The sequence below is a fragment of the Amblyraja radiata genome, chromosome 1 (assembly GCF_010909765.2).
Source record: "Amblyraja radiata isolate CabotCenter1 chromosome 1, sAmbRad1.1.pri, whole genome shotgun sequence".
NCBI lineage: Eukaryota > Metazoa > Chordata > Chondrichthyes > Rajiformes > Rajidae > Amblyraja > Amblyraja radiata.
In genome coordinates this window covers 35073306-35087779 of record NC_045956.1, presented here as the reverse complement: position 1 = coordinate 35087779, position 14474 = coordinate 35073306, and the positions used below count along the sequence as shown (strand labels likewise).

Below are 14474 nucleotides of genomic sequence, written 5' to 3'. Positions count from 1 at the left end.
TGGTCACTTGGGGACCCCCCTGCTCACTTGGGGACCCGCCTGGTCATTTGGGGAGCCCCCCCATGTCACATGAGGACCACCGGGTTTTTATTCCGTTTTGTTTTATTTAAACGATAAAAAAGTGCAAATATAGGTAGGAATGCAACGGGAAGGTGTTTATGGACTCAATGGGGAAACATGTGAGTAGAATGTGTGAAAAGGGGAAGGCTGTGGCCTAGCGTTTGGAATAAAATAGGGAAATAGAAATTGGCATAAACACAGACAGCCACAAACAAGACAAAGAGTTTTAGTAATAGAATAGATGCCTCATCTGATTAGACAGCATGCAAAACAAAGGTTTTAACTGTACCTGACAATGTGACAGTAATAAATCTAAACCTAAATGTTAGTGTAATCTGCAAATTTTACTGACAATGTTAACTACATTGTTACCAATATGATGACATCTGTGATTTGACCTTTGATCTGAAGAAGGGTTTCGGCCCGAAACGTTGCCTTTTTCCTTCACTCCATAGCTGCTGCTGCACCCGCTGAGTTTCGCCAGCTTTTTGGTGTACCTGTGATTTGACCTTGCCAGGTTTAGCCAGAGCTTGCAGTATGTACTCTCGACATTGTGGTTAGCTCCCACAACATTATCATCCCTCAACAGCAAATTAAATGTATACTTTTTGACACCCCCCTTGTTGGGCAAATTACAGATGGAGATGAGTCAGAGCAGGGGCGGAAATCCCGGGGGGGGGGGGGGGGGGCAGGTGGGACACGTCCCCCCCCCCACCCTATTTTGAGAGGTGGGAGGTGGCCCAGGCTTACAGTCAGCATGGAGAAGCAGCACTGGTGTCCCGTCAGTCCAGGCAGAGCTGTAGGTTAACCCGGCGAGACAGGCAGAGTTGAGCTGCATTTAGCGCTGGATTGAGCCTCCGAATACTCGCGCGCGTGTGTGTGAGTGCGCATGCGCGCGCGGCCGCCAAGAAATTGTGTCCCCCAGTCCCCTCCATATGTTGATAGCGATTTCTGTGCCTGAGTCAGAGTATCGAAGTGAGATTGACCGATGACCAAATGGTGCCATCACAACAATCTGGCTCTCAATGCTAGTAAGACCAAGGAATTGATTGTGGACTTTGGAAAAGAAAGAGTGAGGAGCCACAAACCTGTCTATATCGGCAGGACGATGGTGGAATGTGTCAAAAGCTTCAAATTCCTGGGCGTGCATCTTTGCCAGACCCAGCACACTGATGCAGTTATAAAGAAAGCCCATTAACGCCTCTATTTCCTGAGAAGATTCGGTATGTCAGAGACCCACACGCTCATTTCATCCCTACCACCAGGAAAGAAGAAAAAGGAGCCAGAAAACTGCATTGTCTAGGTTCAGGAATGGCTTCTTCCATTTACAACATAACAACGCTGAAACAAGCTCTGAAATACATAGACTTGGGGCTATTGGTTTTGTCTTTTTGCACTATTATTTTTTGTTTGTTTTTATGTGTGTATGGGCTGTTCAGTAGTCTAGGAACAGACAGGAACAAGTTTTTCCCAGGTTCGATGTACGTGCCTTCCAGCTTTTGTAACAGCTGCCCAAGAGGGAATTGATTGGTGTGAAAAGAGTTCTTGATTATATTGGCTGCGTGAGGTGTAGATGGAATCAATGTTAGGGAGTCTGATCTGTGTGATGGATTGGGCTTTTCAAACAGTGTGCTTTCTACATTGGCATCTGTATAACTGGATGAGTTGGTGGACTTCCTTTGTCTCCTGAGCAAGTAGAGGCTTTGGTGTGCTTCGGTACACATTCATCTTCATACATACTCATTTAGGCTAGCCGCAGAGTTTTTGGTTGAGGACCAATCCACCGACTCAAAGAAATCGTAAAGGATTCATCTGTTTCCTCAGACCAGCATGACTCTCTGTACTGCATCTTCCCGCTTCAGTTTGTGCTTGGAAGCAGGGAGTAGAAGCACAGACAGGCGGTGTGCACCTTGATGGTAGTGTAGCAGTGGTCATGTGATTGGGTCTCTGGATGGGCAGGTGATGCACTGAGTATATTTTGGTAGAACACTCTGGAGGTTGGCCTGACTGAAGTTCCCAGCTATAATGAACAACACCTCGAGGTACAAGTTGAACACTGATTTTCTAGCAACTGATGGTCCTCCCACTTCTATCATCTGGTCAAAATTACAAGAGCTCAGTTGAAATTCCCTGAGTGGTCACAGATATAACCATATAACCATATAACAATTACAGCACGGAAACAGGCCATCTCGGCCCTACAAGTCCGTGCCGAACAATTATTTTCCCTTAGTCCCACCTGCCTGCACTCATACCATAACCCTCCATTCCCTTCTCATCCATATGCCTATCCAATTTATTTGTAAATGATACCATCGAACCTGCCTCCACCACTTCCACTGGAAGCTCATTCCACACCGCTACCACTCTCTGAGTAAAGAAGTTCCCCCTCGCGTTACCCCTAAACTTCTGTCCCTTAATTCTGAAGTCATGTCCTCTTGTTTGAATCTTCCCTATTCTCAAAGGGAAAAGCTTGTCCACATCAACTCTATCTATCCCTCTCATCATTTTAAAGACCTCTATCAAGTCCCCCCTTAACCTTCTGCGCTCCAGAGAATAAAGACCTAACTTATTCAACCATTCTCTGTAACTTAGTTGTTGAAACCCAGGCAACATTCTAGTAAATCTCCTCTGTACTCTCTCTATTTTGTTGACATCCTTCGTATAATTGGGCGACCAAAATTGTACACCATACTTCAGATTTGGTCTCACCAATGCCTTGTACAATTTTAACATTACATCCCAGCTTCTATACTCAATGCTCTGATTTATAAAGGCTAGCATACCAAAATCTTTCTTTACCACCCTATCTATATGAGATTCCACCTTCAAGGAACTATGCACGGTTATTCCCAGATCCCTCTGTTCAACTGTATTCTTCAATTCCCTACCATTTACCATGTACTATTTTGATTTGTCCTGCCAAGGTGTAGCACCTCACATTTATCAGCATTAAACTCCATCTGCCATCTTTCAGCCCATTCTTCCAAATGGCCTAAATCACTCATCTAAATCAAATCAATCACTAAATCAAAGATGGCATTGTGAGTGGCGAGCATTCTTACTGGTCGTGTCCCTCCGTCATTAAAGAATCAGCTAAGCTCTTAATCTTCTCTCCTAACTGTTTTGCAAAGACAATACAATAATGCCTCGTTTTAACGACCCCCTTGTAAGAGATGTGTGTGAAGCAACTGCAGATAGACACAAAATGCTGGAGTAACTGAGCGGGACAGGCAGCATCTCTGGAGAACAGATGTCGGATATGGACCTACCAACCCATCCCCGGTTGGCTCCATCTCTGCAGCCATTTAGACTTTGCTAGTCACTACCCTGACATCAGTCTGAAGAATGGTCTCAACCCGAAACGTCACCCATTCCTCTCCAGGAGATGCTGCCTGTCCCGCCCAGTTACTCCAGCATTTTGTGTCTACCTTTGATTTAAACCAGCATCTGCAGTTCTTTCCTAGACTTTGGTAGTGTTGTACTATCCCTGTGCCATAAGCAAACGTGGACACAATATAACTGATCCCTTTGCCTAAATCATTAGCGGAAAATGTAAATCCCCAAGATCCATTGCAGCATTCATCTGATGCAGTTTGTTTCGCCGAACACCCTCCGCTCAGTCCGCAATAACCTACCTGAACTCCCGGTGGCTCAGCACTTCAACTCCCCCTCCCATTCCCAATCCGACCATTCTGTCCTGGGTCTCCTCCATTGCCAGAGTGAGCAACACCGGAAATTGGAGCACCTCATATTCCGCCTGGGTTGCTTGCGTCCGGATGGCATGAACGTTGAATTCTCCCAGTTTTGCTTGCCCTTGCTGTCTCCTCCCCTTCCTTAACCCTCGAGCTGTCTCCTCCCATCCCCCCGCCCTCGGGCTCCTCCTCCTCCCTTTTTCCTTCCTTCTCCCCCCCACCCCCCATCAGTCTGAAGAAGGGTTTTGGCCCGAAACGTCGCCTATTTCCTTCACTCCATAGATGCTGCTGCACCCGCTGAGTTTCTCCAGCATTTTTGTGTACCTTCATCTGATGTGTTGTGAGCTATTTTAAAGTTTATGGACAGCGTTAAACTTGTTGGCTTTGGTTTACACTAGTTGACTGGTTGCGCCACAACCTGGTTCTGTAACACCATGCCAAGGAACAAAGGAGGCTGCAGAATATGGCAGACACTGCCTGGTGCAAGACAAGGCTCTAACCATCTCACTATTGAAGGATCTGCAGCAAACACTGCCTCAAAAAAGGCAGCCAGCATCATCTCATCTCACTGCTACCATCGGGAAGAAGGTACAGGAGCTTGAAAACCGTGACCTCCAGGTTCAAGAACAGCAACTATCAGGCTCTTAAACACTGCCCAACACTAACCTCAGCCCTACCTAAGCGACTATGATTTACTATGTGTGCTATGGGCCTGAAAATCTGCAGCAAGCTAAGATTGCACTGCTCTATTATTCGTAAATATGACAATTAAACACTTAATACACGGTTAGAGATTCAAAAAAAAGTATTGCTTCAATCTGCATGTTGAAACCTGCCGTGCATACTGCCTTTATGTTTAAACTCAGATTCTTATTACCATGCCCCAATATGATGACATCCGTGATTTGACATTGCTGGTTTTAGCCAGAGAAGGGCGTTACAAAGTATGGAAAAATGTGGTTAAAGACGTGATGAGCTCCCGGCAAGCTGCGCCTGAGCTGGAGGCATGTACTCTCGACATTCTGTGTCAGATACACCGTTTTATCAGTGCTCAACATGAACAACTTAAATTCACACCTTTTCCTCTGCGCTCCTGGTAGCAAAATACTCTGCAATTGAATTTTTAACATAGGCTGCTAAAATGTAGGCGGTGGATGACTTTTGCAATGGTGTATAATTCTCTGTCACCATGCGGGGACTCAAGCTGATTGGATCTAGCTGCCTGATTGCTTCCACTTTTTCAACACAGGAACCTTTTTCTTTCATATATTTGTACTTTTTCTTCAGTGTGCAGACCAGCTTTTTCATATCCCAAAATACCCAGTACAGATTACCCCAGAATTACAGATGCGCCCTGTGGTCTGCGGTGCTTCTGGCTGCGGTGCGGCGGGAACGTTAAATCTTAGACCGCCGGCCTACGACCTACACCAACTTGAAGCCGCGGTCTCCGGTGGGGAAGCGCCGATTCTGGACTTACCTGGACTCTTACCTGTCTGCACATCTGGACGCCCGCAGGGGCGGCTGCAGAGGGTTGAGATCCCGACCACGGGGGAAAATGGAGGAGGACTGGCCAATTTTTGTGCCTTCCACCACAGTGACGAATGCTCTGTGGTGGATGTTTGTGTTAAATTTTTATTGTGTTTTCATGTGTTCTTTTTTCATTGTATGACTCGGGAGTGTTTAAATACAACTTAAAATTGGTTAGACTTCCCCAAATACAACCTTATGGGGAGCGGATTAGCAAGCTACACGTGGTTAATCAAAGAGATCTTTATGTTGAAGTAAAGATGGCACGACAGATGGCACAATAGGCTAAGTGTTCGGCTGGCAACCGGAAGGTAGCTGGTTCGAATCCCGCTTGGAGTGCATACTGTCGTTGTGTCCTTGGGCAAGACACTTCACCCACCTTTGCCTGTCTGTATGGAAGTAATTGTGTGAAGCACTTTGGGGTCAATGCAAGTTGACTAAAAATGTGCTATATAAATAAAGACATTATTATTATTATTAAAGAGAACAATACACACGCGAATGGGGGAAGGCTGACCCAGAGCTGAATACATATACAGCCCTAAACCTCGTGACAACTCCTTCCCGCCATTACCCAGTCACGTGACCCTACCCCCAACTGCTGAGGGTTCACATAGTGAGTAGCCTGACCACTGGATGGCACCACAACCATATAACCATATAACAATTACAGCACGGGAACAGGCCATCTCGGCCCTACAAGTCCGTGCCGAACAACTTTTTTCCCTTAGTCCCACCTGCCTGCACTCATACCATAACCCTCCATTCCCTTCTCATCCATATGCCTATCCAATTTATTTTTAAATGATACCAACGAACCTGCCGCCACCACTTCCACTGGAAGCTCATTCCACACCGCTACCACTTTCTGAGTAAAGAAGTTCCCCCTCATGTTACCCCTAAACTTCTGTCCCTTAATTCTGAAGTCATGTCCTCTTGTTTGAATCTTCCCTATTCTCAAAGGGAAAAACTTGAGCACATCAACTCTGTCTATCCCTCTCATCATTTTAAAGACCTCTATCAAGTCCCCCCTTAACCTTCTGCGCTCCAGAGAATAAAGACCTAACTTATTCAACCTATCTCTGTAACTTAGTTGTTGAAACCCAGGCAACATTCTAGTAAATCTCCTCTGTACTCTCTCTATTTTGTTGACATCCTTCCTATAATTGGGCGACCAAAATTGTACACCATACTCCAGATTTGGTCTCACCAATGCCTTGTACAATTTTAACATTACATCCCAGCTTCTATACTCAATGCTCTGATTTATAAAGGCTAGCATACCAAAAGCTTTCTTTACCACCCTATCTATATGAGATTCCACCTTCAAGGAACTATGCACGGTTATTCCCAGATCCCTCTGTTCAACTGTATTCTTCAATTCCCTACCATTTATCATGTACGTCCTATTTTGATTTGTCCTGCCAAACCTCACATTTATCTGCATTAAACTGCCCAAATGATCAAGATCCTGCTGTAACCTTCAATAACCGTCTTTGCTATCTATAATACCACCCACTTTAGTGTATCAGCAAACTTATCGATCATGCCTTGTATATTCTCGCCCACATCGTTGATATAAACCACCAACAGCGATAAGCCCAGCACCAATCCTTGAGGCACACCACTAGTCACAGGCCTCCAGTCTGAAACACAACCTTCCACCATCACCCAACGCTTCCTTTTATGAAGCGAATTTTCAATCCAGCCAGCTAGCTCTCCCTGGATCCCATGTGATCTAACCTTCCAGAGCACCTACCATGAGGAACCTTGTCAAATACCTTACTGAAATCCAAATATACAACGTCTACAGCTCTGTTCCTCATCATCTTTTTGATTACATCTTCAAAAAACTCAATCATGAGACACACTATCCCATGTATAAAGCCGTGTTGATTATCCCTAATCAGCCCTTGTCCATCTAAATGCAAGAATATCTTATGCATTAGAATACTCTCCAGTAACTTTCAGGCCACAGATGCTAAGCTCACTGGCCTTTAGATATCAGGGTATTCCTTGCAGCCCTTCTTAAATAGAGGCACAAAATCTGCCACCCTCCAGTCTTCCAGCACCTCACCTGTATTTAATGGTGACCCATATATCTCTGCCATAGCGTCCTTGGTTATATCTGATCAAGCCTGGGAGATTTGAAGACCTTCAAACACGGGAAAAAGGTCCTGACCGTCTCCCCTAGCTATGCCTCTGATCATTTTATACACTTCTATCAGGTCTCAAAGGGCCGAATGGCCTACTCCTGCACCTATTTTCTATGTTTCTATGTCTCCCACAGTCTGAAGAAGGCTCCTGACCGAAAAGACACCAGCACTTGACTCCAAGTGACTCCAGCACTTTGTGTCTTTTTAAAGTTTACACCATACTGGATGTGAATAAAACTAGAGGACGTGGGTTTAGACCGCTGGTTCGCAAACTCTGGACTCGAGCCAAAATTGGGCGTCAAGGATTGAAACTAGGATGTGAGGGGATTCCAAAAACTCTTATTTCATGCTTGAATTTTGTTTTTAATGGCTTGATTTTTATTTAGTGATTTAAATTTGTGATTAATAAGCTGTAAAACCCAAAACTCACACAGAGTTGTGCGTCTGTGGAATTCTCTTCCTCAGAGGGCGGTGGAGGCCAGGTCTCTGGATATTTTCAAGAGAGAGCTAGATAGGGCTCTTAAAGATAGTGGAGTCAGGGGATATGGGGAGAAGGCAGGAATGGGGTACTGATTGTGGATGATCTGCCATGATCACATTGAATGGCGGTGTTGGCACAAAGGGCCGAATGGCCTACTCCTGCACCTATTGTCTTTTGTCTAAAATAAAGTATTTTGAAGGCTCGAATCATTTTGACAGATTATAAATTCATTTAGCATAAATTCATTTAGCCTCTCTTCAAATATGGGGCGAAAATCCAAGTGTTTGTTCAATTTCTGACCACACATGAACGGTCGGGAGCCACTGGTTTTGAGTGAGGGGTAAGAGATTTATAATCAACCTTTTTCACTCATGAGGGCTGAGTACCTGGAACACACTGCTGGAGGGAGTGGTAGAAGCCGAGTCATTGACAGCGTTAAGTGTCTAGTCCCTTGGTGTAGGAGGCAGCAGCTAAGTCCTGGAATGGGGATTAATAGAAAAGGATGCACACAGATCAGAATGGGCATGATATGCCGATTGCTCTATGACTATTATGGGGAAGGGAGGAAGCAATAACTACAATAAAAAAGGACGGAATTTTGAATATGTGGTATGACTTCTGAGTCATACACTAATGACTGCACCTACACTGACTCCTCTGTCAAGCTTCTCAAGTTTGCGGATGACACAACCCTGATTGGACTGATCCAGCATGGGGAGGAATCTGCCTACAGACAGGAAGTGTCACAGCTGGCGTCCTGGTGCCATTGCAACAACCTGGAGCTCAATGCTCTTAAGACAGTGGAATTGATTAATTGATTGTAGACTTTAGGAGAAGTAGAGTAGCTATGGAAACTATGAGATTCAAAGAAGAGGAAGTACTGACACTTTTGAGAAATATAAAAGTGGATAAGTCTCCAGATCCGGACAGGATATTCCCTAGGACATTGAGGGAAGTTAGTGTAGAAATAGCAGGGGCTATGACAGAAATATTTCAAATGTCATTAGAAACGGGAATAGTGCCGGAGGATTGGCGTACTGCGCATGTTGTTCCATTGTTTAAAAAGGGGTCTAAGAGTAAACCTAGCAATTATAGTCCTGTTAGTTTGACGTCAGTGGTGGGCAAATTAATGGAAAGGATACTTAGAGATAATATATATAAGCATCTGGATAAACAGGGTCTGATTAGGAACAGTCAACGTGGATTTGTGCCTGGAAGGTCATGTTTGACTAATCTTCTTGAATTTTTGAAGAGGTTACTCGGGAAATTGATGAGGGTAAAGCCGTGGATGTTGTATATATGGACTTCAGTAAGGCCTTTGACAAGGTTCCTCACGGAAGGTTGGTTAAGAAGGTTCAATGGTTGGGTATTAATGGTGGAGTAGCAAGATGGATTCAACAGTGGCTGAATGGGAGATGCCAGAGAGTAATGGTGGATGGTTGTTTGTCAGGTTGGAGGCCGGTGACTAGTGGGGTGCCACAGGGATCTGTGTTGGGTCCACTGTTGTTTGTCATGTACATCAATGATCTGGATGATGGTGTGGTAAATTGGATTAGTAAGTATGCAGATGATACTAAGATAGGTGGGGTTGTGGATAATGAAGTAGTTTTTCAAAGTCTACAGAGAGATTTATGCCAGTTGGAAGAGTGGGCTGAAAGATGGCAGATGGAGTTTAATGCTGATAAGTGTGAGGTGCTACATCTTGGCAGGACAAATCAAAATAGGACGTACATGGTAAATGGTAGGGAATTGAAGAATGCAGGTGAACCGAGGGATCTTGGAATAACTGTGCACAGCTCCCTGAAAGTGGAATCTCATGTTGATAGGGTGGTAAAGAAAGCTTTTGGTGTGCTGGCTTTTATAAATCAGAGCATTGAGTATAGAAGTTGGGATGTAATGTTAAAATTGTACAAGGCATTGGTGAGGCCAATTCTGGAGTATGGTGTACAATTTTGGTCGCCTAATTATAGGAAGGATGTCAACAAAATAGAGAGAGTACAGAGGAGATTTACTAGAATGTTGCCTGGGTTTCAGCAACTAAGTTACAGAGAAAGGTTGAACAAGTTAGGGCTTTATTCTTTGGAGCGCAGAAGGTTAAGGGGGGACTTGATAGAGGTCTTTAAAATGATGAGAGGGATAGACAGAGTTGACGTGGATAAGCTTTTCCCACTGAGAGTAGGGAAGATTCAAACAAGGGGACATGACTTGAGAATTAAGGGACAGAAGTTTAGGGGTAACATGAGGGGGAACTTCTTTACTCAGCGAGTGGTGGCTGTGTGGAATGAGCTTCCAGTGAAGGTGGTGGAGGCAAGTTCGTTTTTATCATTTAAAAATAAATTGGATAGTTATATGGACGGGAAAGGAATGGAGGGTTATGGTCTGAGCGCAGGTATATGGGACTAGGGGAGAATACGTGTTCGGCACGGACTAGAAGGGTCGAGATGGCCTGTTTCCGTGCTGTAATTATTATATGGTTATAACTCCCGCTCACCCCACTCACCATCAACAACACCACAGTCACATCTGTGGAGTCTTTTAAGTTCCTGGGAACCATCATCTCCAAGGACCTTAAGTGGCCATTGACTCCTCAGTCAAAAAGGCACAACAAGGGAAGTACTTCCTGCTGCAGCTGAGGAAGCACAATCTACCACAGGCAATGATGGTCCAATTTTATCTGGCCATCATAGAGTCTGTCCTCACCTTCTCCACCAAGGTCTGGTTTGGCTCAGCCACCAAACACGACACTCAGGGGCTGCAGCGAATTGTTCGATCAGCAGAGAAGGTTATTGGCTGCAACCTTCCCTCCATTGACGAACTGTACACTGCAAGGGCCAGGAAGCGAGCGGGTAAGATCATCTCTGGCCCCTCATCCAGCGTTTTTTCCAGCCTGATTAAAAATGTCCACGAGTAAAAAAAAAAGGCTGGCATGGAAAAATTGATACTCGTAGGTAGGTCGTAGTAGGTCATGATAGTAGTTGTAGGTAGTCGTAGGTCGGTAACTGGCCCGAGAAAAAAAATGCAAACATGACATAACTTTATCATGTGATCATTTTCCACTCGTCGCTAGTCGTAGTTGGTCTTAGGTGTGGAAGTGAGGTCGAGGAGGGTCGTAGGAGGTCGTGGACGTAGTTGTAGGAGGTCGTAGGAAGTCGTAGACATAGTTATAGGAGGTCGTAGACATAGTCGTAGGAGATCGTGGACATAGTTGTAGGAGGTCGTAGAATAGTCGTAGGAGGTCTTTTACTTTGGCAAGTCAACACAACCTTGACATTTTTTTCAACTCGTCTAGGGTCTTCTTAACTCATGGATTAGATCATCCAAGTGGGACAGGCCCTTTAGATAGAGCTCTTAAAGATAGTGTAGTCAAGGGATATGGGGAGAAGGCAGGAATGGGGTACTGATTGTGGATGATCAGCCATGATCACAGTGAATGGCGGTGCTGGCTTGAAGGGCTGAATGGCCTACTCCTGCACCTATTGTCAATTGTTAATCAATTGTCGATTGTGTAATCTTTTGTAAAGACCAAGTTTACTCCTAACTATTTGCCTTTAAATTTCTATAGCAGGAGGACGAAGAAAATGCAAAACAAATTCTTGTGGTTGGTCTGGATGGAGCAGGAAAGACCAGTTTCCTCCACGGCCTGGCAACAAGCATAGTTAAAAGAAGTGATGGCCCCACCAAGATGTTTAACAGTGTTCGCATTCAGACCGAAGATGTCGAGATTGAATTTCTAGAAAGTAAGTTAACATTTTGCTGGGTTAACATCTCCATGCAGGGAATTATTGTCCCTCCGGACCGAAGGAGGGATAATGGTAATAAATGCTTAAGACACTCAATTCAATTCAGAAGGTTATCCTCATGCAGCACAGAAACGGGCTCTCCTTGTTAAATCACACTGCATGGAAATAGGCCCTTCACCCCATTTGCCAACACCGACTAAGATATCCCAGTGTTTGGCCTTGATCCCAATATACCTTTCCTGTACATGCAGTTGTCCACATGTTTTTAAAATGTTGTTATAGTATCTACCTCCTCTGGCAGCTTGTTCTATATACTAGCAATGTCACAAAATTTTGAGATTTAAAAAATCAAGTCTGCAATTTATCCCATCAGATAAAGCATAAAAAGAAGTTTAATTTGACACCTAATTCACTTTCATATCTTCAGTATTAAAAAAGTTATGGCCATTTTCATACTCTGAAATTAGCATCTTGTTCCCTATTGCTTTTCCATTGACTTAACACAAAAGCTGTGACCGAGGACATTCAAAAGCCCATAACTTAAAAAATTAAGAGAACTGAAAGAAATTTTCAGTTATTATAGATTGACGCATTCTGAAACAAATATGAAACAATCTTACTTGGATGACCTGAAATTAAAGCATATAATTAGTTAGTTACCCAATTGTAGCTAATTACATAATTCAATTACTAGATCTAAACATCTATCCATTTCTTAAGAAAAGATTAACATTTTAAAATAGCCTAAGTGTCCAAATAACATACACACAAGAATTCACAATATAACATGATTTTTAGATCTCATTGTCATGGATTTATAGGCCAAATAGAAGGAATTTAGTGTTTAATACCTGCAAATTAATGGCCATTTAAATCATCTTGCGAGTGGGTTCTTCTGGAACGCGATCATTTGGAACGTTGCGGTTGCGGTGAATATCGGCAGGAAAAATACTGCCGGTTCGTATGGGGAAAAAATCACCGTTTCGCAACGTAAAATGTGAATTAAAGGCATCTTAAGGAGCACTTTTATACATAAAATAAACGCCTTTCCTTAACCATATAACCATATAACAATTACAGCACGGAAACAGGCCATCTCGACCCTTCTAGTCCGTGCTGAACACGTATTCTCCCCTAGTCCCATCTACCTGCACTCAGACCATAACCCTCCATTCCTTTCCCGTCCATATAACTATCCAATTTATTTTTAAATGATAAAAACGAACCTTAAGAAAAGAAATTGTTCAATATCTCTCCCATCTCTTTTGGCTCTGCAGATAGCTGTCCACTCTGACTCTCTAATGGACCAATTTTATCCCTCGTTATCCTTTTGCTATTAATATAGCTGTAGAAACCCTTTGGATTTACTTTCACCTTACTTGCCAAAGCAACCGCATATCTTCTTTTAGCTTTTCTAATTTATTTCTTAAGATTCTTTTTACATTCTTTATACTCCTCAAGCACCTCATTTACTCCATGCTGCCTATAATTATTGTAGATCTCTCTCTTTTTCCGAACCAAGTGTCCAATTTCCCTTGAAAACCATGGCTCTTTCCAATTTTTACTATTTCCTTTCAACCAAACAGGGACATAAAGATTCTGTACTCTTAAAATTTCACCTTTAAATGTCCTCCATTTCTCTTCCACATCCTTCCAATAAAACAAACTGTCCCAATTTACTCCTTTTAAATCCTTTCGCATCTCCTCAAAGTTAGCCTTTCTCCAATCAAAAATCTCAACCCTAGGTCCAGTTCTGACCCTCTCCATAATTATATTGAAACTAATGGTATTATGATCACTGGTCCCGAACTGTTCCCCAACGCATACCTCCGCCACCTGACCCGTCTCATTTCCTAACAGGAGGTCCAGCACCGCCCCCTTCTCTAGTAGGAACTTCTATGTATTGCTGCAAAAAACTAACCTGCACACATTTTACAAACTCCAACCCATCCAGCCCATTTACAGAATGTGTTTCCCAGTCTATGTTTGGAAAATTGAAATCTCCCACAATCACTACCTTGTGCTTACTACTAATATCTGCAATCTCCTTACATATTTGCTCTTCCAATTCTCTCTCCCCATTTGGCGGTCTATAATACACCCCTATAAGTGTTGCTACCCCTTTCCCATTTCTCAGTTCCACCCAAATAGCCTCCCTAGACGAGCCCTCTAATCTATCCTGCCAAAGCACTGCTGTAATATCTTCCCTGATAAGCAATGCAACACCTCCACCTCTTGCCCCTCCAATTCTATCACACCTGAAGCAACGAAATCCTGGAATATTTAGTTTCCAATCACAGCCCTCCTGCAACCATGTTTCACTGATCGCCACAACATCATACATTGAGGTGGTGCATACATATAAATACCTTGGAGTGCACCTTGATAACAAACTGGACTGGTCTGTCAACTCTGACTCCCTCTACAAAAAAGGCCAGAGCAGACTCTTTTTCCTCAGAAGGCTCAAATCCTTCAATGTGTGTAATGCTATGCTGCACATGTTTTACAACACTGTGGTTGCAAGTGTTATTTTCTACGCTGTTGTCTGCTGGGGCAACAGCATTAGTGCAAAAAACAACAAGAAGCTGGACAAACTGGTTAAACGAGCTAGCTCAGTGCTGGAGGGGAGAGTAGACTCTAGGATGGATGTGCTTGAGAGGCGTATGAGGCACAAGGTGCAGGTCATCCTGAAAAACCCCGGGCAACCCCTCCATATAATTCTGGAGAGTCAAAAGAGCACTCGGAACAACAACCGGCTCCTCTCCCTGCCCTGTAGAACGGAGCGGTTCAGGAGATCCTTCACCACTGCAGCCAT

The 14474-nt window shown here is 43.8% G+C and overlaps 1 protein-coding gene across 1 annotated transcript in view; it reads left to right on the top strand.

Annotated features, from left to right (window-relative positions):
* The window catches only part of arl9 (ADP ribosylation factor like GTPase 9), a 40786-nt gene that overhangs the window by 917 nt on the left and 25395 nt on the right, over positions 1-14474 (top strand). Inside the window, exon 2 of the mRNA XM_033020445.1 lies at positions 11482-11656. Within this exon, the coding sequence (XP_032876336.1) occupies positions 11482-11656 (175 nt within the window). The remainder of the gene's footprint in view (positions 1-11481; positions 11657-14474) is intronic.